Source organism: Onychomys torridus, chromosome 22 (assembly GCF_903995425.1).
Source record: "Onychomys torridus chromosome 22, mOncTor1.1, whole genome shotgun sequence".
NCBI classification, from domain to species: Eukaryota; Metazoa; Chordata; class Mammalia; order Rodentia; family Cricetidae; genus Onychomys; species Onychomys torridus.
The window spans coordinates 6,666,759-6,690,571 of NC_050464.1; the positions used below are offsets into that span (position 1 = coordinate 6,666,759).

The 23,813-nt window shown below is 44.3% G+C and overlaps 1 protein-coding gene and 1 non-coding gene across 8 annotated transcripts in view; both read right to left on the bottom strand.

The window, feature by feature from the left end:
* Positions 1-23,813, bottom strand: part of LOC118572727 (transformation/transcription domain associated protein) — a 96,490-nt gene that overhangs the window by 69,341 nt on the left and 3,336 nt on the right. For 6 of the 7 annotated variants that reach the window (XM_036172530.1, XM_036172529.1, XM_036172528.1 and 3 more), the window contains exons 2-18: positions 23,514-23,674; positions 23,081-23,130; positions 17,837-17,947; positions 16,124-16,228; positions 13,842-13,925; positions 11,726-11,782; positions 11,417-11,542; positions 9,754-9,831; positions 9,503-9,591; positions 8,299-8,395; positions 5,762-5,900; positions 4,853-4,931; positions 3,480-3,714; positions 2,155-2,515; positions 1,973-2,070; positions 1,207-1,401; positions 232-423 (exon numbers count right to left, since the gene is read on the bottom strand). In XM_036172530.1, the coding sequence (XP_036028423.1) occupies positions 232-423; positions 1,207-1,401; positions 1,973-2,070; positions 2,155-2,515; positions 3,480-3,714; positions 4,853-4,931; positions 5,762-5,900; positions 8,299-8,395; positions 9,503-9,591; positions 9,754-9,831; positions 11,417-11,542; positions 11,726-11,782; positions 13,842-13,925; positions 16,124-16,228; positions 17,837-17,947; positions 23,081-23,130; positions 23,514-23,613 (2,196 nt within the window). In that variant the 5' untranslated portion in view covers positions 23,614-23,674. The remainder of the gene's footprint in view (positions 1-231; positions 424-1,206; positions 1,402-1,972; positions 2,071-2,154; positions 2,516-3,479; positions 3,715-4,852; positions 4,932-5,761; positions 5,901-8,298; positions 8,396-9,502; positions 9,592-9,753; positions 9,832-11,416; positions 11,543-11,725; positions 11,783-13,841; positions 13,926-16,123; positions 16,229-17,836; positions 17,948-23,080; positions 23,131-23,513; positions 23,675-23,813) is intronic. The other variant, XM_036172531.1, reaches the window with a different exon arrangement.
* Positions 20,397-20,526, bottom strand: LOC118572855. The gene has a single exon (XR_004943550.1). It is a non-coding gene; the product is annotated as a small nucleolar RNA SNORA70 (small nucleolar RNA).

Sequence of the window (23,813 nt, forward strand, 5' to 3'; positions counted from 1 at the left end):
TGGTAGCACACACCTTTAAATTCCAGCACTCAAAGGGAGAGCCAGGTGGATCTCTGTGAGTTCGAGGCCAGCCTGGTCTACAGAGTGAGTTTCAAGACAGGTTCCAAAACTACACAGAGAAACCTTGTCTTAAAAAAAAAAAAAAAAAAGAGTTGCTGTAATTTCTGTTCAAAAATGAAACAATAAAAACCCCAGTACCCCAAGTGGCCCTCAGAGCAGGGTGCACATTACCTTCAGCATCTGCTCATTTTCAGCTGCAAACAGGGACACTGAACCGAAGACCAACTTGAACAGCTTGAGATACAAGTTGGAAAGTTCCACATTAGAGCCCATTTCTGGCAGCCGGTCCAGGAGGTACTCCACCAGGATTGTGGCAAACAGAGCCGAGGTAGTAGGATTTGCCAAGAAGGAGTTGGCAACAATCTGTCAAAATGAGAAATGCCCATGACAAAAATAATCCCCTTCCCCAAAGCAGCTGTAAAAGGCAAAGTAATGAGTTTCTAAACAAGAGCTGAGAAAACTAAACCTGTCACATCAGACAAGCTGCACCTCCTACCAGAGCCCCAAGCTTTTGACCTACCCTGCTCACCACTAACACTTGACAAGTGCATTTAGCACCCATTAGCTTCTACTCTTGAAAGGAACCCGCCCGAGGCATCTGAAGGCTTGAAACTTTCTCAAACATCATTACGAATACTCCCCCACAAACACATCCTTGGTACAGCATTTTTTTCCCCCTAAGATTTATCTATTTATTATGCATACAGTGTTCTATTTGCATGTATGCCTACAGGCCAGAAAAGGCGCCAAATCTCATTATAGATGGTTGTGAGCCATCATGTGGTTGCTGGGAATTGAACTCAGGGACTCAGGCAGCCAGTGTTCTCAACCTCTGAGCCATCTCTCCAGCCAAGGGACAGCTTTTTTTTTTTTTTTTTTTTTTAAAGCTTCAAAGTAGATGAGTAAACACAAGACATTCAATATACAAAAAAGTTAAAGTGAATGCAGAAAGAATATAAAAGGGGCTGGCAAGATGACTCAGCAACTACCACCAAGCCTGAAGACCTGAGTTCAATCCCTAAGCCACATGGTGAAAGGAGAGAACTCACGCCCACAAACCGTCCTGTTACATCCAAAACACACACACACACACACACACACACACACACACACACACACATACAAATATAAAAAGGAGTTATATACCTGAAGAGCATAATTTTTTGAGATCCTTTCTACCATGTAAGGGACTGTAGTCTGGAAGATCTCCTTGAACGTTAGGGGGTTCATCATGGTGAAGACTCCAGCAAAGTGCTCCAGCACCTCCTTTTCTTCTTTCATCCTCACAGTCTGGCAGTTGGCTACTCGAATGTATGTCTGTCCATTTCCTGCGATCTGGACCTAGAAAGGGGGAACCACCATGGTCGTTAAAAAGGAGCACCTTCCACTGTACATATATTTCTTTACAAAATCACAAGATATACACTTAAAACGGGGTGCTGAATACAACAATAAAAGTTATTATCCTCCTTCTAAAAATCACTATTCTTGCCTCAATTTTGAAAAAGAAGAAACTAGGTATTTACATCACGGGGAAAAAAAAAAAACAAACCAAAAAACAGTAAGTAAACTTAAGAGGCCAGAGAGACAGCTCAGAGGGTAGAGGTACCCAACAACCTCCATTTGATAATAAATAACCCCTTATCCCCTAAATGGCTTTTGTCAGAGTGCTTTACCACAGTAACAGGAGAGGGAATTAAACACCAACGTGCATGAAGCCTGGGTTTGATTCCCAGAACCACATAAACCCATGTGATGATGCACGTGTGCTACCCTGCAAAAGCTGGGCAGGCCAGCAACAACAAAACCAGACCCATCCCACTTGGAGTGAAGTCCGAGGGCCCGTCCGTCACTAGACTCCATCTAAGGGAACCTTCCACACTCAACAGCATGCTTTGCTGCTGCTTCATACCTGATAAATATCCAAGGCTTGCATTGCATACTTCACGAGTTTGATGTAGATCTGAGTTTCTTTGGGTTGTAACTGCTTGTTAGGAATAAACTGAGCTTCTAGAAGAGAGAGAATACATTAAAACCTGGCAAACACACCGACTGAAAATGTTGTCGGTCTAAAAGGTGTAAGAGTAGAATTACCACCAGGTGCTTTACATGACGTTATGCCCCACGTGATGGTCTTCACTCCACAGACCAAGGTCTTCACCAAACTCCGGCAATCTGTGACTTGGAACGTTTGCTTATCTTCCTTGTCCTTTTCTCCTTGCTTCTCAAATGGGGGCACAGGGGCCGGGGTCACTGGGGTGGCTGGGGTTGGGGGTGGGGGTGGAGGAGGGGCAGGCACAGGGGCCGGGGAAGGTGCTGGACCAGGGGCAGCAGGGGCCGTGGGCACCCCAGGCAGTGCGGCTTCTGCAGCTCCCAGTTCAGATTGAGGCTTGCATTTCTTAAAAATGGCTGAGAGCTGGTACCGGGCAATGGTGTGGAACTTGAGGACAAAAACCTAATGGCAAAAGGAATTAGGGTCAAGGGAAGGAGCGAAAAGTTAATAGCCAAACATCTGAAACCCTCTGAAGTCATCCTGCCTGTCACTAAACGGACACCAAAAGGGATGATTGCTCAGTCTAAAAAGTGCTTGCCTTGCAAGCATGAGGATTGTGTGCAGTTCTCAGAGCCCACACAGAAGAGCAGGGTATGGCAACATGCTCTTGTAATCCCAGCTCTGGGGAGGCAGACACAGCAGGGAACTCTGAGGCTGGTTACTAGCCAGCAGAGGCTCCAGGGGGGAACTACAGACCAACAAGACCTTGTTTTAAAAATACAAAACACGCTGCAGAGATGGCTCAGCTATTAAGAGATCATACTTCTCTTCCAGAGGACCAAAGATCCATTCCCAGTACTCCCATGGGATGGCTCAAACTGTCTGGAACCAGCTCTATGGTAATCTAAAACCTCTGGCACACATGAACATATGCACAGCGCGCACACGCACACACACACACACACACGCACACGCACACACACACACACACATGCACACACACACACACAATTAAAATTTAAAATTAAATCTTTAGAAAATCCAAAACAGAGCCAGACAGTGGTAGCTCATGCCTTTAATCATAGCACTTGGTAGGCAGAGGCAAATGGATCTCTGTGAATTCAAGGCCAGCCTGGTCTACAAAGTGCATAATTCCAGGACAGCTAGGGCTACACAAAGAAATCCTATCTCGAAAAACCAAAAAAAAAAAAAAAAAAAAGCAAAGGAAAGAAAAACTGTAACATAGAGTAGATGGCCCTTGAGGACATCTAAAACAGTCCTGTGGCCCCCCCACACACATATGCACAAAGGTCAACAGCTGCTGGTTTCTGAGCTGGGTGAGCAGGATCCAGCTTTGACTCAAGACTGTTGGAGTGCCCCTCCAGTGCAATTAACAATGCGTAAGATAAATCAAAGCATCGGGTACCTCCAGCATCCGCATCAAAACATCTCTGCCATTGCCGCTCTCCTGCTCACTCTTGGAGCGGATGCAGTCTACCAGATTCAGCAGGAGTTTGCAGGACATGGTTTGGATGCTGCTGGGCAGGGACTCATCATCGATGTTCTTAGCAAAGAGCTGGACGGCGAGGGAAAGGTCACTGAGGGGCAGGTGCTGGCGAACATGATGCACAAGGTCAGCGAGTGTGCTGTAAGCGAGGGGTCTGCAGGAAGAGACGTCATCAGTGTATTCCCTGTAGTCACTGCTGAGACTTAGGCCCCTCCCAGGCCCTTGTTCCTCTCCCAGCTGCTCAAATGAAAGACCCAATCTTTCTTGTCATGCTTCACTCTACACACTGAAAAGCTAACTTTCATCTAACTCATAAAGTTCCTGTCCTAGTCAGCTTTTAGGATAAAACACTCTGACCAAAAGCAACTTTAGGGAGGGAAGGGTTAGTTGGCTTCTACTTCTAGGTCACAGTTTATCACTGCAGTAACCCAGGAAGGAATTCAAGCAAGAGCTTGAAGCAGCAACAATGGGGAGCCCTGCCTACTGGCTTACACTCAGCTTTTCTACAACCCAGGATCCCCTGCCTAAGGATGGTGCCACCCACAGTGGACTGGACTCTCCTACTAATCAGCAACCAAGAACATGCCCCATCGACATGACCACAGGTCAATCAGACAGGAACAACTCTTCATGAAGGTTCCCTCCTGTTAGTCAGGGAACTCTCTAGATCAGCTACTGACTGTTGATGGCTTCTTGGCAGGGATAAATGTTCCCTTTAAGGCAGCAGTTCTCAACCTGTGGGTCAGAAACCCTTTGGGGTTGAGAATCACTGCTCTAGGCTATGTCAAGTCAACAATAATAACTAACCAGGAAAATACCTAACAGGTACTGGCAGATACACTAACCACAGCATAAACGATCACCAGCTTGTTCTTGTACTGAGTGGGGCTTGTTCAAACTGTGTGCCAGACATGGTGGTACACACCTTTAATCCCAGCACTTAGGAAGCAGCGGCAGGCAGATCTCTATTTGTTCCAGGCCAGCTATGGCTACATAGTGAGACTATCTCAAAATGTTAACTAGTTAATAGGTTAATGCTCTACATGTTATGACACTGTATGCACATACACTTCCTGGGTTATTAAGTCATGCAAGTTGTCCAATGACCTCTACACCTTGGATGAGCGCATGAGCACACACAACCTAAGCATTTCTGCACTTCCAAACCTGCTGTCACTCTAAATCCAACAGGTGAGTAGGTGCAACAGCCTGCATTAGAGCTCGCCCAGAGTGCAGGTGACCCTGGTCATCATGCCAGGCAGGCCTGCATCCTGGGTCTGATGATGCTGTACCTGAGCGTCTCTCGTGCCGTGTATCCAGAGCCAATCAGGATGGATTCATCAAACAGCTTGTCCATGCAGGGGATGAACTCTAGGAAACACATGAGAACATTAAAGACTGCATAGACCTTCTACAGTTGTCAGCCTGTGACCTGTTAGGCAAAGAAAAGGGCAAAGAAAAGACCAGAAAGACACTGCAAAGTAGAATGTTGGTTCTACTGGGCCACACGAACCACCTGCCCACAAAGATACAACCAGGGTAATGTCTATTGTTAGAGAACTGACCAAGGCAGGCTGGAGAGATAGCTCTAAGCTCACAACCAACATTTCATGCCTCTGGTCTCCTGCAGACTCCTCACCCCAGCACACAGACAATTAGTAAAATAAATCTTTAAAAAGGAGGGCAAATGGGCGTGGTGGCACACACTTTTAATCCCAGCACTCGGGAGGCAGAAGCAGGTGGATCTCTGAGTTTGAGGCCAGCCTGGTCTATTGAGTGAGTTCCAGGACAGCCAGAACTATTAACACAGAAAAACCCTGTCTCAACAAAAGCAAAACAAAACAAACAAACAAAAGAAAAGAAGTTAGCTCAGCAGGAGACATGTGTTCGATTCTCAGCACCTACATGGCAGCTCACAATGACTCCAGTCTCAGGGATTTGACACCCTCTTCTGGTCTCTGCAGACAACAAGCATACATGTGGTGCACAGACCCACATAGATGCAAGTTAAAATATCTACACATCCATGCACATTAAAAGTAAACAAAAGTTAAAAAAAAAAATTAAAGAAATGAAAAGCCCCAAGGCAGCAAGCAATAAAGAAAGAACAGGCATGCCAAAACCCTGTAGAACCTTCAGGAAGTCACTGGCCCCAAAGTTGGCACAGGCGACACAGGCCTTCAAAGAAAAGCTAGCCTTACGGTTCCTCAGTTCCGTGGTGAGGATGTGCTTGGCAGCGATGAGAAGCTCCTTTCTGAGGTGTGCAGTCTCCGCCGGGCAATTGGAAAGCAACTGTAGCATGCCTTTCACCATCTGCTGAGAGTACTTGGTCACTAGCTCCTGTCACAGCAAGGAAGACAGCAGTCATACTTGTGTGGGAGGTGGCAGAGACACCAAGTCCTATCACAAATCGTCAGGCCTACTAAGCAAGTACCACCCAAAAGGTTCAGTGTGGACATGTGTTTGCATAGAGCCATGCAGTCAACGTCATTCTGAAAATATGACAACATGGACAGATGGCCTTTCAGGTGGGTTGAGTGTGGATGCAGTGTTTGTATTGCTTTATTATTTTACAAATTTCCATAGTAAATATGCATTATTCCGTTAGAGAGAAAATAAATGCTAAAGCCTGTTTAAAAAATATTCAGGGTGGGAGATGGAGAGATGGCTCAGGGGTTAAGAGTGCTGCCTGCTCTTCCAGAGGTCCTGAGTTCAATTCCCAGCCACCACATGGTGGCTCACAACCATCTGTAATGAGATCTGGTGCCCTCTTCTGGCCTGCAGGTGTTCCTGCATGCAGAAAACGTGATAAATCTTAAAAAAGAAAAAAAAAATTCAGGGCTAGAAAGATCTCTGTGAGACCACCCTGGTCTACCTAGTAAGTTCTAGGCCAGTCAAAGCTACATAGTAAGACAATGGCTTAAAAATCAATTGGTCCTCTTAGTCATCCCACTAACCTGAGTTGAGATGACGACAGACTGATTGGGATGGTTCTGAGGAGTTCTCAACAGTCTCTTCCTGACTCAACACCAAGGGACAAAACCTCCATTTACCTGGTTATTATGGTGGTCAATGCCCACAATCCAGCACTCTGGAGATTAAGGATCATGGGTTAAAGGCCAGGCTGGGCTACACAGTGAGACTGTAAAGTAGTTTTTATTTTAAAACAACTGTTAAACCCTGTCTCCAAAAACAAAAAGCTTTAGAAACAAAACATAATTTCATTGCAAGAGATCAGAATCACATTTACTCCATACTTTAGGATAATTGTTGACTGCCTACACAAAAACTTTATTAAAAAATTACAGAGCTTGCTAGGTAGTGGAGGTGCACGCCTTTAGTCCCAGCACTTGGGAGGCAGAAGCAGGCAGATCTCTGTGAATTCAAGGACAGCCTGGTCTATAGAGTGAGTTCCAGGACAGTCAAAGCTACACAGTGAAATCCTGTCTTGAAAAACCAAAACCAAAACCAAAACAAACAAAAATATTATATAGCTTAAGCCAGGTCTGATGTTAAATGCCTGCAATTCCAGCTCTTGAGAGGCAGAAGCAGGAAGATCTCTGCCAATTGGAGATTGATCTGTTACCATAGCAAATCATGGCAACCATGCATGTGCAGTGAGACCACATCTCAAAGAAGAAAAAGATGAGTTTGGGAGAGTAAGAGGACTCAGGAGGTAACACCACTCGCCATGCAAGCCTGGTGACCCAAGTTAGGTCCCCAGAACCCCATTAAGGAGGAAGCAGAGAACCAGTCACACATGTACACACAATAAAATTTTAAAAAGAAAAACAGGCCGGGCGGTGGTGGCGCACGCCTGTAATCCCAGCACTTGGGAGGCAGAGGCAGGTGGATCTCTGTGAGTTTGAGTCCAGCCTGGTCTACAGAGCTAGTCCAGGACAGGCTCAAAGCTACACAGAGAAACCCTGTCTCGAAAAACCAAAAAAGAAAAAAAAAAAAAAATGTAGCCTAAATGTGGGTGCTCAGGTCCCCTTTCCTTCCTTCTGCCTGAAGAGAAGCAGTTCACTCATGACATCTCAGCACTCCTGCCTAGTGAAAGATGCAGACATGAGCAGCAGACACCACACCGGAGACACACAGCCCATTTGAGAACAGAACAGGCAAAGCTATGGGACAAAAAACACACAGCAAGGTCTGCCCGGAACTGGAGATGCCGGGACAGCACTGACTACAATAAGCCACCAAACTTTAGGGGGACAGAAGCCTTCTATATGCTAATGACTGACTGGAATCCATGGTCAACTCAAGGACACACGCACAGAAAATGAATTTTACTGTCTGTGAAGTACAGCAACAACCGGGGGGACTCGGGGCTGAAGTGCTGCCGTGCTGGAGAATAAGAGGCCAGCTCGCCAGAACCTACAGAAACTCAGGGGCACAACAGCAATGATTCTTCACCCTTGGAAGGGAGAGACAGGATCTGGAGCAGGGTGCTGACAGGACTAACTATACAATGAGCTCTGGGTTTGACTTAAGAGATCCTGCCTCCAAAAGAAAAAGATGAGAGAGTGATCTAGAAGATTCCCTACACAAACCCTTGGCCTACATACACACATACCTGCACACATGTGCATTCATTTATAAATACATATACACACATACATCATATACAAATACATACCTACTCAAAGTGGGCATGCGCACACACACACGCACACACACACACACACACGCACACAAACACAAGAATAAAAGCTAACCAAGTCTAGAAACTTACCTGGTAAATTCTGATGATATAGGCTAAAAACGACAACGTTTTGATCTGAGCTGCAATGAAGTCCGCATACAGCTCCTTGTTGTAAAGCTTATGTTGCCTGGGCAGGAAATGAATACAAGTCCAACATCAGTCGTTTAAGTGACTTGGAATTAAGCACCTACAGCAAGGACTAAGCCTTGAAGTTCCCTCATTTCCATATAGACCAAAAGCACCACTGGAGCATAAATGCATCTACTTTTATGCAGTTTCAAATCACATGAAAGGCTCAGTGGTTAAGAGCACTTGCTGTTTACAAAGAACCCAGGTTCCACTCCCAACATCATGTTGGACAGCTCATAAGCTCCTCAAACTATAGCTCCAGGGGGATCTGATGCCCTCTTCTGGCCTCCATGGGCACTGTACTCAGGTGCACATACCCACCCACACATAGCCATGCACACATACACAGAATTTTTGAAAGTAAAATAAAAATGGCATGACATAGAAGTTCTAGAAGGCTCAAACCAAACCATACCACAGCACTCCTAACTAACATGGATTCCCTATCACCCATGCTTCATGACCTGCATTCCTCAGGGCACCTGTGTGCTTAATACAAGCTCTGGGGCTGGAGAGGGTCACTCCTCAGATGCTTCTCAAGTACCTCAGTTAGAGGGGCTGCATGTCAAGAGAGGGTGTCCTTAAGGAATGCTATTTGGTTTAACACACGGATGGATCCAGTGGGCCTGGACCTCCTCAGCAGGGAGCCCTGGAAGTTAATCCCACTATGAGTTTTCTCAAAGGACAGTCAGAAAAGCAATGCCCAGTGACTCTGAGGACTAAGAAGAGAGACCTACTACAGCACCTTGTCAACTAGGAGGCCTGTGACACGGCTCCTGCTGCCAAAACTGGCAGCCTGACTTCAACCCCTGGGACTCCCAAGGTGGAAGGAGAGACCAACTTCTGCAAGTTGTCTTCTGATCTCCACAGCACATGCTGTGGCATGGGCGTGCACACACTCACACCCACAGACACACAGAAGGAATGGAAAACAATCCTTCCCACCACTACTCCAGTGCGAGTTTAAAGGAAGTCCAGATGCACTTGGTCTCAGCACACTGCTAATACTCACAATTCTCAACATCTCAAGAATGGGGGCAACGGCAATTTCAAGTTGGGAAAAGCACCGTGCTGTCAGCTTCGTCTTGGTCTGAGGATTGCTTACCTGGCTTGTGCAGAGACCTGGATCGCGATGGTATTCATGATCAAGGGCACAAACTCAGCAACGACACTGTGGATGTTCAGCTTGTACAGCTGAAAGGTAAACAGTGGAGTTCCACATTCATCTACCACAGACTGATCTGGCACACCACAGACAGCAGGATGCACTGCATCCATGAGCATGTGGGCTTCATGTACATCTTATTCACTGAAGGAAATGAGACATGAAATTTCACATGAAAGGGGTACACATACCTGGTACATTAGGACAACGATGATGGGCAGTTCGGCTAGGACTTTCAGTGAAAGTGATCCTCGTGGAATGATGGAATGCTGTGAGATGTGAAGAGGAGAGGCAACCATCAGCTCTGTGGCACCTACAAGTCTAGCCAGTCCCACTAAGGGACATTGAACAGACACAGTGACACATCCTTGCAAGTGTCTGTGGAAGGCCCAAACTAAGTACATACAATTGTTACTTCACAGAAGGCAAAATCTTGTGGGGAAATCCAAACAGATTCAAATCACCTAAGAAATCTGGGGGGTTGGGTATTTCTGTGAGGGTAGGAAGCCTGGTTTGGAGATAAGGTCTCCCTACATACCCTTGGCTGACCTCAAACTTACAGTGATCCTCCTGCCTTGGCATCCTAAATGCTGGGACTGTGAGCATGCAACACCAGGCCTAGCTGTCTGGTTTTTGAAAGAGTCTCACTGTATAACCCAGCCTGGCCTTGACTGAATTTACTACTTAGCCAAGGTGAACTTGTAACTCATAGCAATCCTGCCTTAGTCATGTACCACTACATTCAGTCTGTTTTTGAGACAGGGTTTTGTAACGTAGACCAGGCTGACCTCAAACTCACAGAGATTCATTTGCCTCTGCCTCCCAAGAGCAATGATGGTGTGTGCCATCCAGCCCAGCAACACACCCAGCTCTTTAAGCCACTATCTGACTTAAACAAACAAGAAAAACTTCAAGAGTCCAATTTAGCCTACAGGTTTTGACAATATTTATATGCAGAAAAAAATGCTTATAGTAAATCCAGGAGAGCTGAACGAGCTTATTAAGGACTCTTAAAACAAGAAGAAGGGCAGCTGCATGCACACTACCAGCGAGCAACGGACTGAGCTTTGCTTAAAATTCAGTACAAGCTGAGGCCTTGTCTCAGTACAAGCACAAGTGCTAAAATGCCTTCTTTAGGCTGTCACATATAGCCAAAGCTGGCATCCAACTCACTATGCAGCTGAGGAGGGCCTTCAACTGAGCCCACACCTCCCTAGTGCTAGGATTACAGGCATGCACCCACATGCTCAGTTGACCCAATGCTGAGGACAGAGCCCTGGGCCTTCCTGCACGCCGGTAAACATTCTTCTAATAGACACAGGTCCCTAGCCCCAGTAAAATATTCTTAACTCAGCCCTAAAAATGAGTCACGGCAAAAGGTCACCACATCTCTCCTACGTGACGCATTACGTCTGCAAAGCCCAAGACACAGATTTCCAGATAAAAACAGGAAAAACAAGGTTGAGGGGAAGGTTCACTGAGTTTTAGAGTCAGGAAACCAGAGTGGGGCTGGGCCCCATCCAGGTCCTCTCTGGCTCAGGGCACTTCAATTTTACCTATAGCTTCAAAGGACTTCTAACAGATCAGAATCTCTCTGCCCCTATGCCTAGCCTGATGCTCTTGCCAGCCAGAGACCCCAGGTTTCCTCAGTGGGCTGGTCTTTACTGCCAGGAATCATGAGTGCCCAAGGTGGCAGGACCTCCTTATGCCTCCAAGTTTATGGAAAGAGAAAAGAAAAAACCAAATGGTCTAAGTTATCTCATTTCCCCCTCTACCAAATGGAGAAGTCATAGATTTGGAGAGAGAACACAAAAAATGAGACACAGCTGTCAGCAGGGAGGGAGGAACACCCACCGTCCTGGTTTCGCTGTCCTCCCGCTCAGGATTGACCTTCACGGCAATTGTTGTGATCATACCAACCATTTCTGGTGGAGGCACTGTGTTCTCAGGGATCCCCTGAGGGCTCTCAAAGTAGCGGTTCTACACAGAAAGAAGACAGAAATGGCAAACAGTGTGCCATGTGGTGTTCAATATTCTCCATCCTAAAACCAGAACCCACCTCAGTCACTCCTTCAAACCAAAACACTCCAAATACCCTTTGGATAATAATGGTAAATAAATGAATATAAGCAATAAATTCAAACTTTAACAAAAAAAACATACCACTACTTTTGGAAGCTCCTTGTAAATCTGTTTCACAAAATCCAAAAAGTGATGGATCTAAAACAAAACAAAACAAGCAACACTTCATTTTAAGAACATACTTACAGGGCCAGTACAGGCTTAGGGGGTAAAGGCGCTTGCTGTTCAAGCCCGACACCTCACTGAATCCAGAAGTTGTCCTCTGACCCCCACACATGTGCCTGGGCACACTCGCCTCCCTCACCCCACAAATACCTTTTTGAATTGACTTTAAAAGGTAAGCAAGGTACAAATGGATATAAACAAACAAAGACAAAGAAAGAGGAAGAAGGAGAAGACCAAAAGACACTGATGGATGGAAACCAGTTCTCTCTGTCAGCAACAGCCAAGGGGTCAATGCTAAGGAACGGCCATTCAGAAACTTCAGAAAACAGTGAGCTGAGGGTTGGCTGCTCTCACAGAGGAACCAGAATGGATTCTCAGCATCCCTGTCTCTGGCAGCTCACAGCTGCCTACTGTAACTCCGATTCTGGGAGATCCAGCACCCTTTTCTAATCTCAGATGGCAACCACACACACGATAAACATCCGTCGAGGCACACACATATTTTAAAAATAAAATTAATAAATACACGTGTTTGAGATGGTGCAAGAATAGAGACTCTTATACCACTAAGGGAATCAAACCAACCATGCTTCCCAGAACCAGCCTGGGAACACATGTGAAGCACTGGAACTGTACTCTGACTCAGGAACCCTGCTTCTGCAAACCTAGTTAATTAAATAGCCTGATCAATAAACAAAGAATATTTGGTAATAGCCATTAAAAGGAAAATTTGAGCCAGGCAGTGGTGGTGCATGCCTTTAATCCCAGCACTCGGGAGGCAGAGCCAGGTGAAGCTCTGTGAGTTCGAGGCCAGCCTAGTCTACAAAGCGAGTTCCAGGAAGGGCGCAAAGCTACATACACAGAGAAACCCTGTCTCAAAAACACAAAAACAAAAACAAAAGAAAGAAAATTTGAACTGGACGGTGATGACACACACTTTTAATCCCAGCTCAGGAGGCAGAGGTAGAATCTCTGTGAGTTCAAGGCCAGCCTAGTCTACAAGGCAAGTTCCAGGATAGCCAGGCTTACACAGAGAGAAACTCTATCTCAAAAATCAAAAAACAAAAGACAAGAAAAATGGAAAAGACTTTAAATGACCAGAATTATGATCATAAAAAAGAAAAATCAAGGCTAGAGAGGTGGCTCAGAAGTTCAATGCAGTTCCTGCTCTCAAAGAATGTGAGTTCAGTTCCGAGCACCCACACTGGGTGGCTTACAATCACCCATAAATCCATCTTCAATGGATGTGACACCCTCCCTCTTCTGTCTCCATGGACACCTGCACACATGTCAATTACAGGTCAAAGAACCTGGCTCCCAAAAGTTACAGCTTACCCAGCATCGCTCTGCTACTGGGGCTGGAGAGCGGAGATGCAAACCCAGCTCCAACTTCAGAATTCCCCTTAATCCTTACTCAAAAGGAAATGGCTGGAACTCACCACTCAACACCCTGGTCAGGTACTACACTCCAACTACTGAGAAAATTCAGGGAGATATCTGTCCATTCATGCCAAGAGAAATTATAAAGACGGCTCTAAAAAGAGGGAAGGTAGTGGAGTATGGAGCAGGAATATGCTCAAAGTGTGTTATGTACTCTATGAAAATGCCCTCATGTAACTCTGCACAAGACAGGAAGGAGCAGGGGAAAGCAGAGGGATACAAAATCTCCCGACTAAGGCTCTATTTTCTACACAGTACTTGTACAAATAAGGAAAAAGGCCAGTGAGCTCATGTAAGGGTAAGGGTCAGTCAGCTCAAATAAGGATAAGGGTCAGCAAGATGGCTCAGAAGGTAAAGGTGCTTGCCACCAAGCCTAACAATCTGAATTTGATTCCTGGGACCTATATAATAGAAGGAGAGAACCAACTACCCCAAGTTGACCTCTAAATACCAAGCATATGCCATGTCACATATGTGAACACAAAGACACAAACACACACACACACACACACACACACACACACACACACACACACACAGAGAGACAGAGACAGAGACAGAGACAAGTAAATAAATAAATGTAATAACTTACTTCTTGTGTGATTGGTGGCCTGAACTGTTTGTGCAGCTCAATAATTATTCTTAGGCAAATAAGAACATTTTCTTCATTTTCAGTCTTTATAACAACAACAACAACAACAACAACAACAAAAAATCAAGTTATATTTCTGAAGACATTTTAATCTCAAGATTAAGACAAATTGTTGATGGGCATAGTGGCACACGCCTTTAATCCTAGCACTTGGGAGGCAGAGGCAAGCAGAGCTCTTTAAGTTTAGGGCTAGCCTGATCTACACAGTGAGTTCTAGGAAAACCAAGACTACATAGTGAGACCCTCTCAAAAAGCAAAAAGCAGTCTAGGCATTTTCTGCATGTTTCTCTTCCTGAATCAATCAGCTTGCATTTGATTTGCTGATAAACACTGTTCCAAGATATAGAGGTCCTAGACAGAAAGAGCTACGATCTTGATGGACCATCTGAACAGCATCCCAATGTGTTAGAGTAACTCTACTAGGATAGGTGACCTAGCGTGTAAGAGAGAGGTGCGCCACGCCGTGAATTACTGCTTCTTCTACCCTTTTGATACAGGGTCTCACTACATGTTGAAGGATGACCTTGAACTCCTGAGTGCTGGACAGCACTAGCTTGGATTGTGGTACTGAGGATGGAACACCCAGGGTTTTGTGCATGCTATGAAGCACTCCACCAGCTGAGCTATATCCCCAGTCCTGAATTAACATTATTTTGTTTGAAACAGGGCCTTACTGTGTAGCCCAGCTGGCTTGGAACTCACTATGTAGACCAAGCTAGCCTGAAACTCATTAACAGCAGTCAGCCTCTCTCTCCCAAGTGTTGGTATTAGAGGGGTGTACCCCCACAACAGGCAGGCCTGAATTGATGCTTTCATGGTTAAATAACATCCTAGCTGAAACAAACAAAAAGTGGCTCACTACTTGGAAATACAGGTTGCACATTCCTGATCCAAAAACCCAAAACCTGAACTGCTCTAAAATCCTAAACTTTTTGAGCACCAGACAAGATAACACAACTAGGAAAACTACGACTGACTTCACATAATGGTTTTAAGTCAAAACACACAGATTCTGTAAGAATAATTTTGAATTATCATCACTGAAAAGCTGATTCATTAAGTTTACATTTTATAGCCAGATGGTGGTGGCGCACGCCTGTAATCCTAGCACTCGGGAGGCAGAGGCAGGCAGATCTCTGTGAGTTCAAGGCCAACCTGGTATACAGAGGGAGTTCCAGGAAAGGTGCAAAGCTACACAGAGAAACCTTGTCTCGAAAAACCAAAAAAAAAAAATTTACATTTATAAAATATATTTATTTAAGAAAAAAAAGAAAAGAAAAAAACTTTTCATAAAACTATCTTTGAGCTATCTGAAGAAGGTGCCAATGATATTCCAACAAACTTCACATTCAGGTTCAGACTGTAGCCCTAAAATACTGTTATGTATATGCAAATATTCCTGAAACTCAAAATAAAATAAAAATCTCAAACATTCCCATTCCCAAGTATTTGGGGTAAGGGGTGCCCAACCCGTGTTGCCAAAAGACCAAGAAAAAACAATCAGCTACTGAGCAACCACCATGGACTGGACTAGGTTAGGGACTGACCAGATACATTTTACCCTGGAGGTCACAGAGCCTCAGAGATCTTATGCAATGTGGCCAATGTGGTCAGCTATGAATAGCAGAGCTAAGATAAGAACCCCAGACTGTCTCCTAAGGAAGCTTATTTTCTCAAGGCCCGAGGCACAACGGGATTTTAAACATGTCAAAATGGGAGAAAGCAAAAAGATTAACAAAAAACATTCACCTAGGAATCTCAGGTCTTTCTGTACATGGTGGCCCATGTCTTTAATCCCAACCACTTGGGAGGCAGAGACAGGCCAACCTGGTCTACTCAGCAAGTCGCTGGCAGGCCAGGGTTACATTGTGAAACCTTGTCTCAAAAAGAAGAAAGGGCAGGTATGTGGGCATACACTTTCAATCCCAGCACTCAGGAGGCAGAGGCTGGTAATCTCTTAGTTCAAGACCAACTTGTTCTACACAGAGAGTTCCAGGTTTGCCTGGGTTACATTGTGAGACCCTCTCTTTAAAAAAAAAAAAGGGGGGGGGGGGTGTCTTCAATTAAGTAATCTTTCTTTCTGAATTAGACAAAAATGGAAAAAAGAGACACTAAGAGAAACGTCACTCATTAATCAGATCTTTAGTGAGGCTTGGACTACGACTGGATTTATTGTATGAAATGTTTTCAACATGGCTATTAGAAGAATTCGCAAAGATTACCTCTAAAAATCGAAACATCACAGACAGAACGTTTTTCGTATGAGGACGAAGATGCTCATTGGTTGGGATCCTGTGAAGGATTTCAAGTACTAGCTTCCGGAGTTGCTGGTAAGAAACACACATGTAAAACAAAGGGGTTCCAGACTCACTGTTTGACCTCACATCGCCAGCAACCGCCATCAAGAGGGGCCTGACCTTAGAAACCACCTGCAAATGGTTCACATGTAACCAACAGTATGTGTGCAGATCATCTTCAGTAGCTCCATGACTATGTAACAAATTAACTCCATTGTGCTTTTACAACCTCACCAGTACTTCAAGCACAAGATTCAACTGTGAGAATAGAGTAGAATGAAACCCAAGAGCAAACACAGACTCTTAAGAGGAAAGAGAACTCAGTGGTTAAGAGCACTTCCTATTCTTGCAAGAGAACAGTAGCTTATTCCCAGCACCTGTCAGGTGACTCACAACCACCTGTAACTCCAGCTCCAAAGGATCCAATGCCCACTTCTGACTTCTAAGGGACCCTGAATTCATATATGCTCATGCACCCATACACACAGACATATAATTAATAATAAAATACATATTTTGAGCTAGAGATTGCTTAGTGGTTAAGAACACTGGCTGCTCTTCCAGAGGACCTGGGTTCTAGTCCCAGGACACACACAGTGACTCACAACCATCTGCAACCCCAGTTCTAGGGAATGCAGTATCCTTATCTGGCTTCCACAGGCACCAGGCATGTCTGAGGTATATAAACATACATGCAAGCAAAACACCCATATACATTTTTAAAGTCCTTAAAAGAGAAAAGAAAAAGCAGAGAATACAAAATAACTAAAATGAGGGTTCCCCCACACTCATTTCCTGTTTCTATGAGCCCACTGGGTGTGTTTCAGCCACACTACACTAAGTCTCCACGAACCTTCACAGTGGCTCAAAACTAGGAGGCCAGTCACATAAGCTCTCAGAACTGGTACAACCTCAAAATGCTCCAGGTATTAACAAACCTCACCAGCATTACAGCAATTGTTCTCAAATTCTTTAAGAAATAAAAGCTGATATAGAGAAAACAATGGCATAATGAGTCTACGTTGCTTATATGGTTAGAGGTACTGGGAGATGATGTTGAACTATAGAATTAATTTTTTAATTATTCATATGTGTGCAGGTACTCCAGGAGGCCAGAGATATCAGGTCTGGCTGGCTCTAGAGTTACAGGCGGTTTTGAGTCATCTTGCCTGTGTGCTAGGAACCAAACTCTGCCCTTTGCAAGAGGAGTACACAGACTCTTAAATCACTCTCCAGCCAAACTTAACTGATTGATTATTAGATGTGGGCACATGTAGAGGCTAGAGGACAACCTTCAGGAGTTAAGTTCTCCCCTTCTTCATGTGAGCCTCACCAGACTGAACTCAGGTCCTCAGGCCAGCACCTCTGCCTACTGAGCGATCTCACCAGCCTTCCTTTGTGCCTAACTGAATTAATCTGAATACACACACCCCTAGTTGGCAGATGTAAATAACTGAACCTGCAGAAAAGATGAATAAAGCCCAGGAGTCAGAGGTCCTGAGTGGTTACCCTGCTGACAACACCTTTTTATTCTTTGGTACCCGTGCACTCTTTGATTTGATTTTGTCATTTTGATTCATTTTTGCATCTGACCCTCAGTGTGCATCTTTTCTTTCCCCACTACTGTGAACAGATTACCTGGGCCGGCTTCTCCTGAAGAAACTGGACTTCTCCATCTTGAAGAAATGTAAGAAATCGAGGGATGATATGTTCCAGAAATGTAGAATACTGAGGAGATGACGTGACATTCTAGTTGACAGTTTAAAAAAAAAAAAAAAAAAAAGATAGAGTAAGTTACATGTTTATTTTCATTTTAAATTTATATAACAATCTCAAAAGAAAACAAAACAAAGTTTGTTTTTGTTTTTAAATTTATGCTTGTACCTACATGAGTTTTTATGTGTACCACATGCACCCAAGTTTCCAAGGAAGCCACAAAAAGGCACTGGGTCCCTGGAACTGGAGTTAGAAGCCATTGCAAGTGGAACCAAAGCCAGGTCTTCTGCAAGAGCTGTAAACACTCTTAACCACTGAGACATCTAAGCATTTCCAGACCTGACATTAATTCCCAATGCTTTTCAGATGCTTCTGAGATAATATCATGTTAAAGAAATTCAGATCTAAAATCTAATAAAGAGAATTAAGCACTACTGTTAAAATTGGATATAGTAGGGGTAGCAGAGATGGCTTACAAGTTAGGCTTTTGGTCTTTTTCTTCCTCTGGTACCTGAGTTTGGTTCCCGGCACCCATGGCAGGTAGATAACATCTGCCTGTAACTCCAGCTCGAGGGGATTCAACATCCTCTTCTGGACTCACAGGTATCCACATACACATGGTATACAAAAAGACACACACACACAAACACACACACACACACACACACACACACACACATGACATGCCAAGTTAGACACATAACTCAATGGTTATTTGCCTAGCAGACCTTAGGTTCTGGGTTTGACTCCCAGCATACACAATTGCTTGTATTCCTCCCATGTTCACACAACACAATTCATAAGAGTCAAGAAATCAGAACAAAGGAAGTGTCCATCAAATAATGATTGGTTCAAGAAAATGTGGTATATAAATACAACCATTAAGAAAAAATGTGATTCTGTCCTGTCCTTTGGGGAAAAAGTACACAGCTCACATGATTACTACATTAAATGAAATGAGCCATACATAGAAGTAAGTTCTAAGCCTCACTCATGAGGACTCTTAAAGATGGTTCAGTGAGTTGAGGACGTTTCTGAGACACATGATGAGCCAAGTTCAATCCCTGGGACTCACGTGATAGGAAAGAACATTCCTGTAAATTATCCTCTGACCTCCATATGCAAACTCCAGGTACACACATAAATATAATTTGAACAAAAGTAACTAAGTAAATAAATAAATGAATTTGAGCAAAGAAAAAAAATGCCAATGCTCTGGAAAATATTGAACATTCAAGGCTAACCTCCAAAGCCAGTCAGCAAAGTACAGTGGCGTATGCCTGTAACCTAGCACAAGGATAAGGCAGAAGGACATGAGTTAGAGGCTACTCTTTGCTACAAAGCCAGACACTGTATCAAGGGGGAAGGGGGATCATTTAGGTCTTCACTTAGAAGAAACAATCATACACATCAAACAAATTATCTTTTTTTTTTTTTTTTGGCTTTTCGAAAAGGGTTTCTCTGTGTAGCTTTGTGCCTTTCCTGGATCTCACTTTGTAGACCAGGCTGGCCTCAAACTCACAGAGATCCGCCTGCCTCTGTCTCCCAAGTGCTGGGATTAAAGGCGTGCGCCATCACCGCCCCAAATTATCTTTTTAAAACACTAACATATTGGCCATGAAGGGTGGTAAAAACCCTTTAATCCCAGCACTGGAGAGGCAGAGGCAAGCAGATCTCCAAGTTTCAGGCAAGTCCCCTCTCCATACTGAGTTATAGACCAGTCAGGGCTACAGAAAGAGATACTGTCTCAAAAAAGATAAGGCTTTTAAAGCAGCCATTATACAGTCAATAGGTACCACACATAACAATGAATGACACATGACAGTGGTCCTGTAAAATCCTAAAGGAGCCAAGAAAAAAAAAAGTCCTATCTATCACCTGGTGCTGTCACAGGCATCACAGCATCAAGGGCAATGCACGTCTTTGTGGCAGGGGGATGTCAACAAGTCCACACTGCCTCTCAGATAAAGTATAACACATGGCAGTGCTTAAAGTCAAATAGCAAACCACCTTGTTACAGTTTCTATATTAACTCCACCATGCTTTTTTAGCTTCTTTTCCTTTAAAGACATATTGGATGTGAGATTCATTACTACACATGATTTGGTGGGGTGTGGACAATGGGAGCCCTCAGAAATGCAGCGCCTGCCATTTGTCCAGGCAACTACCATGGATATATCTGAGCCAACAGCTATGGGACAAGCCACTGTATCTTCAAGTTCACCTGCATTAAACATGGTGAAGCCCTACTTCTTTGAGGTATGGGCCTTTGGTTGGTCAGAGAACTAAAGCTTGACTCTACACAAGGCCTCATTCAAATGTTCCTTGTTTTGCAGTTCGGTGCAGATGAACATAAAACCTGGCCAGCATGAACTCTGGCCACTGTGCCCTGGGGCTTCCCAAAGGCGCCTGCATATCTTCATCTTCCTGGAGCCAAGGCTGGGGCCAGAACCGACACTGGAGCGATGAGTATCTGCAGGAAAACTGCCTTGAAAGGCCCCAGGGCAGCCCAGTACACCGGCTGCCTACACCCCAAGTAGGTGGCTATCTGCAATCCTCACACTCCATGGTCCCTCCAGGAAAGGTATTTGGGTCAGCTCAACTGGCTACAGACTTTTTTGATTTTTTGACACGATGTTGCCCTACTGGGACAAATAGGCACATATCACAGGCACATATCAAATAATGATCACATACATCATTATTTGAATGTATGAATCTTTAAATGCCACTGTCCAACAGTTTGCCATGTTACACACTGGCAGCAGCCACATATGTTTTGTGTTCACTACATTTTGATCATATTAAGAGGCAGGCTAGAGAGACAGCTCAGCAGGTAAAGGTACTAACCACTGAGCAGCACCACATAGTAAGAAAGCCAGCTCCTTCAAGCTGTCCTCTAGCCTCTACACATGTGCCATGGCATGCACACCTGTGCATATTCTTGCACATGCACACACAGGTACAACTGTAATTTTTTAAAGAGGCTAATGTTGACTAACTGACCTATCCCATCTGTCTGTGTAAGGACACTCAATGATGCTCAAATAACAAAATTGCCAAGTGACACAATTCCCAAAATGTGTCCCAGTCATTAAATGCCTGCTTGTTCAAAAAGTAAAACTAAGCAGGCGGCGGTGGTGGCGCACACCTTTAATCCCAGCATTTGGGAGGCAGAGGCAGGCGGATCTCTGTGAGTTTGAGGCCAGCCTGTTCTACAGAGCGAGATCCAGGACAGGCACCAAAGCTACACAGAGAAACCCTGTCTCAAAAAAAACAAAACCAAAAACAAACAAACAAAACACACATATATACACACACACACACACACACACACACACACACAAAAAAAAAAAAAAAGAAAGAAAGAAAGAAAGAAAGAAAGAAAGAAATCCAAAGAAAAAGACAGTGTGTGAACAAATAGGAAATATGCAGGGAAATGAAATCCAAAGAACACAATGGAAAGGCTAGAACTAAAAGTAAAGTGACTTTAAAAACATATGGAAAAGTAAACTGAATTGGAGGTGGCAGTACCCCTAAAGATAGATCAAGAAAGAGCAGGAAAGACAGCTCAGCCATTAAGAGGGCTTACTATTCTTGCAGGGGACCTGGACTGACTTTCTTACATCTACACGGCTTCTTACAAGCACCTTTAACTCCAGAGACTGACACTTTCTTCTGGCCTGCACAGGCACTGCATGTATGTTGTGCACATGCACACACCTGGGCATTCATACAGATACACATAAAATGAAAGAGCTTTTTTGTTGTGGTTGTTGTTTTTAAGATCAATCAGTATTTTCCAGTGTAAAAACAAATCAAAGACCAATTGCAGACAAAGTCTAGGAGATCTGTGGGACAATATAAAATCGTACAAATACAAGAAACTCAGAAGGGAGCAACTGCTTTATCAAGGTGACAGACATCTTAAGTACTAAAATCAGAAATGACAGGCAGCCCATCTTGCCAGATGAGCAATCACCTGAACATAACAGATCACAACACAAACTTGAATGCATTCAAGTGAAAACATGGAAAGAGCCCCCTTTTAAAAGATAAAAATGCCACAACACAGCAACCAAAACAGAGCCAACATTCCTAAACACAACACTGAGATTGCTACCATGAAGATGAGCAATATTCTGCACAGTTTCAAATTCCTGTTTTGAAATACCATCAGTTGCATCGATTCTATGGGGAATGGCAAATGGCTCAGAGGGTAAAGATGCTTATTGCCAAGCCTCAGGAAGAACCCATGCTGTAGAAGTTGTTCTCTGAGCTCTACATGCACCTCATGGCATGTATGTGCCCAAACACATACACAAACAAAACAAGTAAATGTTTAGGGAGAAAAAAATAAGACTTTTTTTCCAAACACTTTCACACTATATTCCAGGCTGGCGCGGAGCTGTACACATAGCCCAGGCTGGCACTGAATAATTACTGCCAATTTTCCTGCTTCAGCTTTCCCACTGCTACAGGAGTATGCTATCACAGGCTAGCCTTTGTTATAAGTGACCTCTGAGTCAGTAACAATAAAAGGATCTGACAGGGCTGGAGAGATGGCTCAGCAGTGGAAATGCTTGCCACATGAGCCTGAAGCCCCGAGTTCAACACCAGAGCCTATGTAACGGTGAAGACGGAAGGAGAAACCATTTCCAAAGTGGTGCTCCGACCTTCATGTGTGCGCTGCAGTGCTTCTGTACCCCCTCCCGCCATAACAAGTAACAATGACTAAACAGAACTTTTAGAAAGACTGACAAAAGGGCTGGCAAGATGATTCGGCAGGCCAAGGGTCACCCAAATCGTCCAGCCTGACAACCTGAGTTTGATACCCAGAACCCATGTAGAGGTAGGAGAGAACCACTCCATGTAAACACTGTGGTTGCATGTACACCCCCCCCCCACACACCTTACACACAACAATAATAATAAATAACATTTAAAAAATATTGATGTGAAAATAGGAGAAAGCACAGAAAACAAAGAAAACTGCAGGGCCATCAAAATGGCCTGAGGTCAATCCCTGGGCCCACATGATGGGAGAAAGAACAGAGTCCCTTAGACTGTCCTGTGACCAGCATGTAGCACCGTGGCATGTACAGGCAAATACACAGACATGAAATAAGTGTAATTAGAAAGAAAAGAAAAGCATAAAAGTCATACCTCAAAGTTCTCACTAACTTCCTGCATCATCTTCAACTTCGTTTCATCGGCTGTAAATGGCAAAAATATAAAACAAAACAAAGCCAAAAAAACAATCAGGTCATTGAAACTGCCTTAAGGAGGCTTTAAGAACAATCCCCGGATTTAAGAATTGAAGAGAAGCAATCAGATCTTATCAGTTTGACTGTCACAGCCTGGAAGATGGCACATGGCTAGGTCCCTACCCTCAGTCACACACACCCGTCCTCACAGACTCACATGTGCATGCACAGACAAAGACACAGACACGCACAGGCGTGCACACACGCATTCGTGCCTCTTTGGGCTCCAGCACTGCTGCTCATCACTTTGCTTCTCCACAAGGTAGAAAGGGAGACCAAGGACAAACATTAAGGTTGTTATTTATCCCCTTGTGTCAAAAAGAATCACTCACGTGTATTTACATCCGTGAGAGCTGCCACGAACTGAAGGTATTTCTTCATCAGAGTGGTTTGGTCAACCACCGTGGCCCCCTGGGTTGCAACAAATGCCATCTTTCTTCTGAGTTTGTTTCTTTCTCAAAACTAAAATACCAACTCCATGGGTTCACCCCGTCTGTGAAAAGAAACATCCAATTAGCAGCTTTCAAGGGCACAGGCATATAACCTGTGAAAGATTTTACCCAAGTACCTTCTAAAATTACATTCATTTATTTATTCTCTGGGGGAGACCCCTATGCCTCCACAGATGTGTC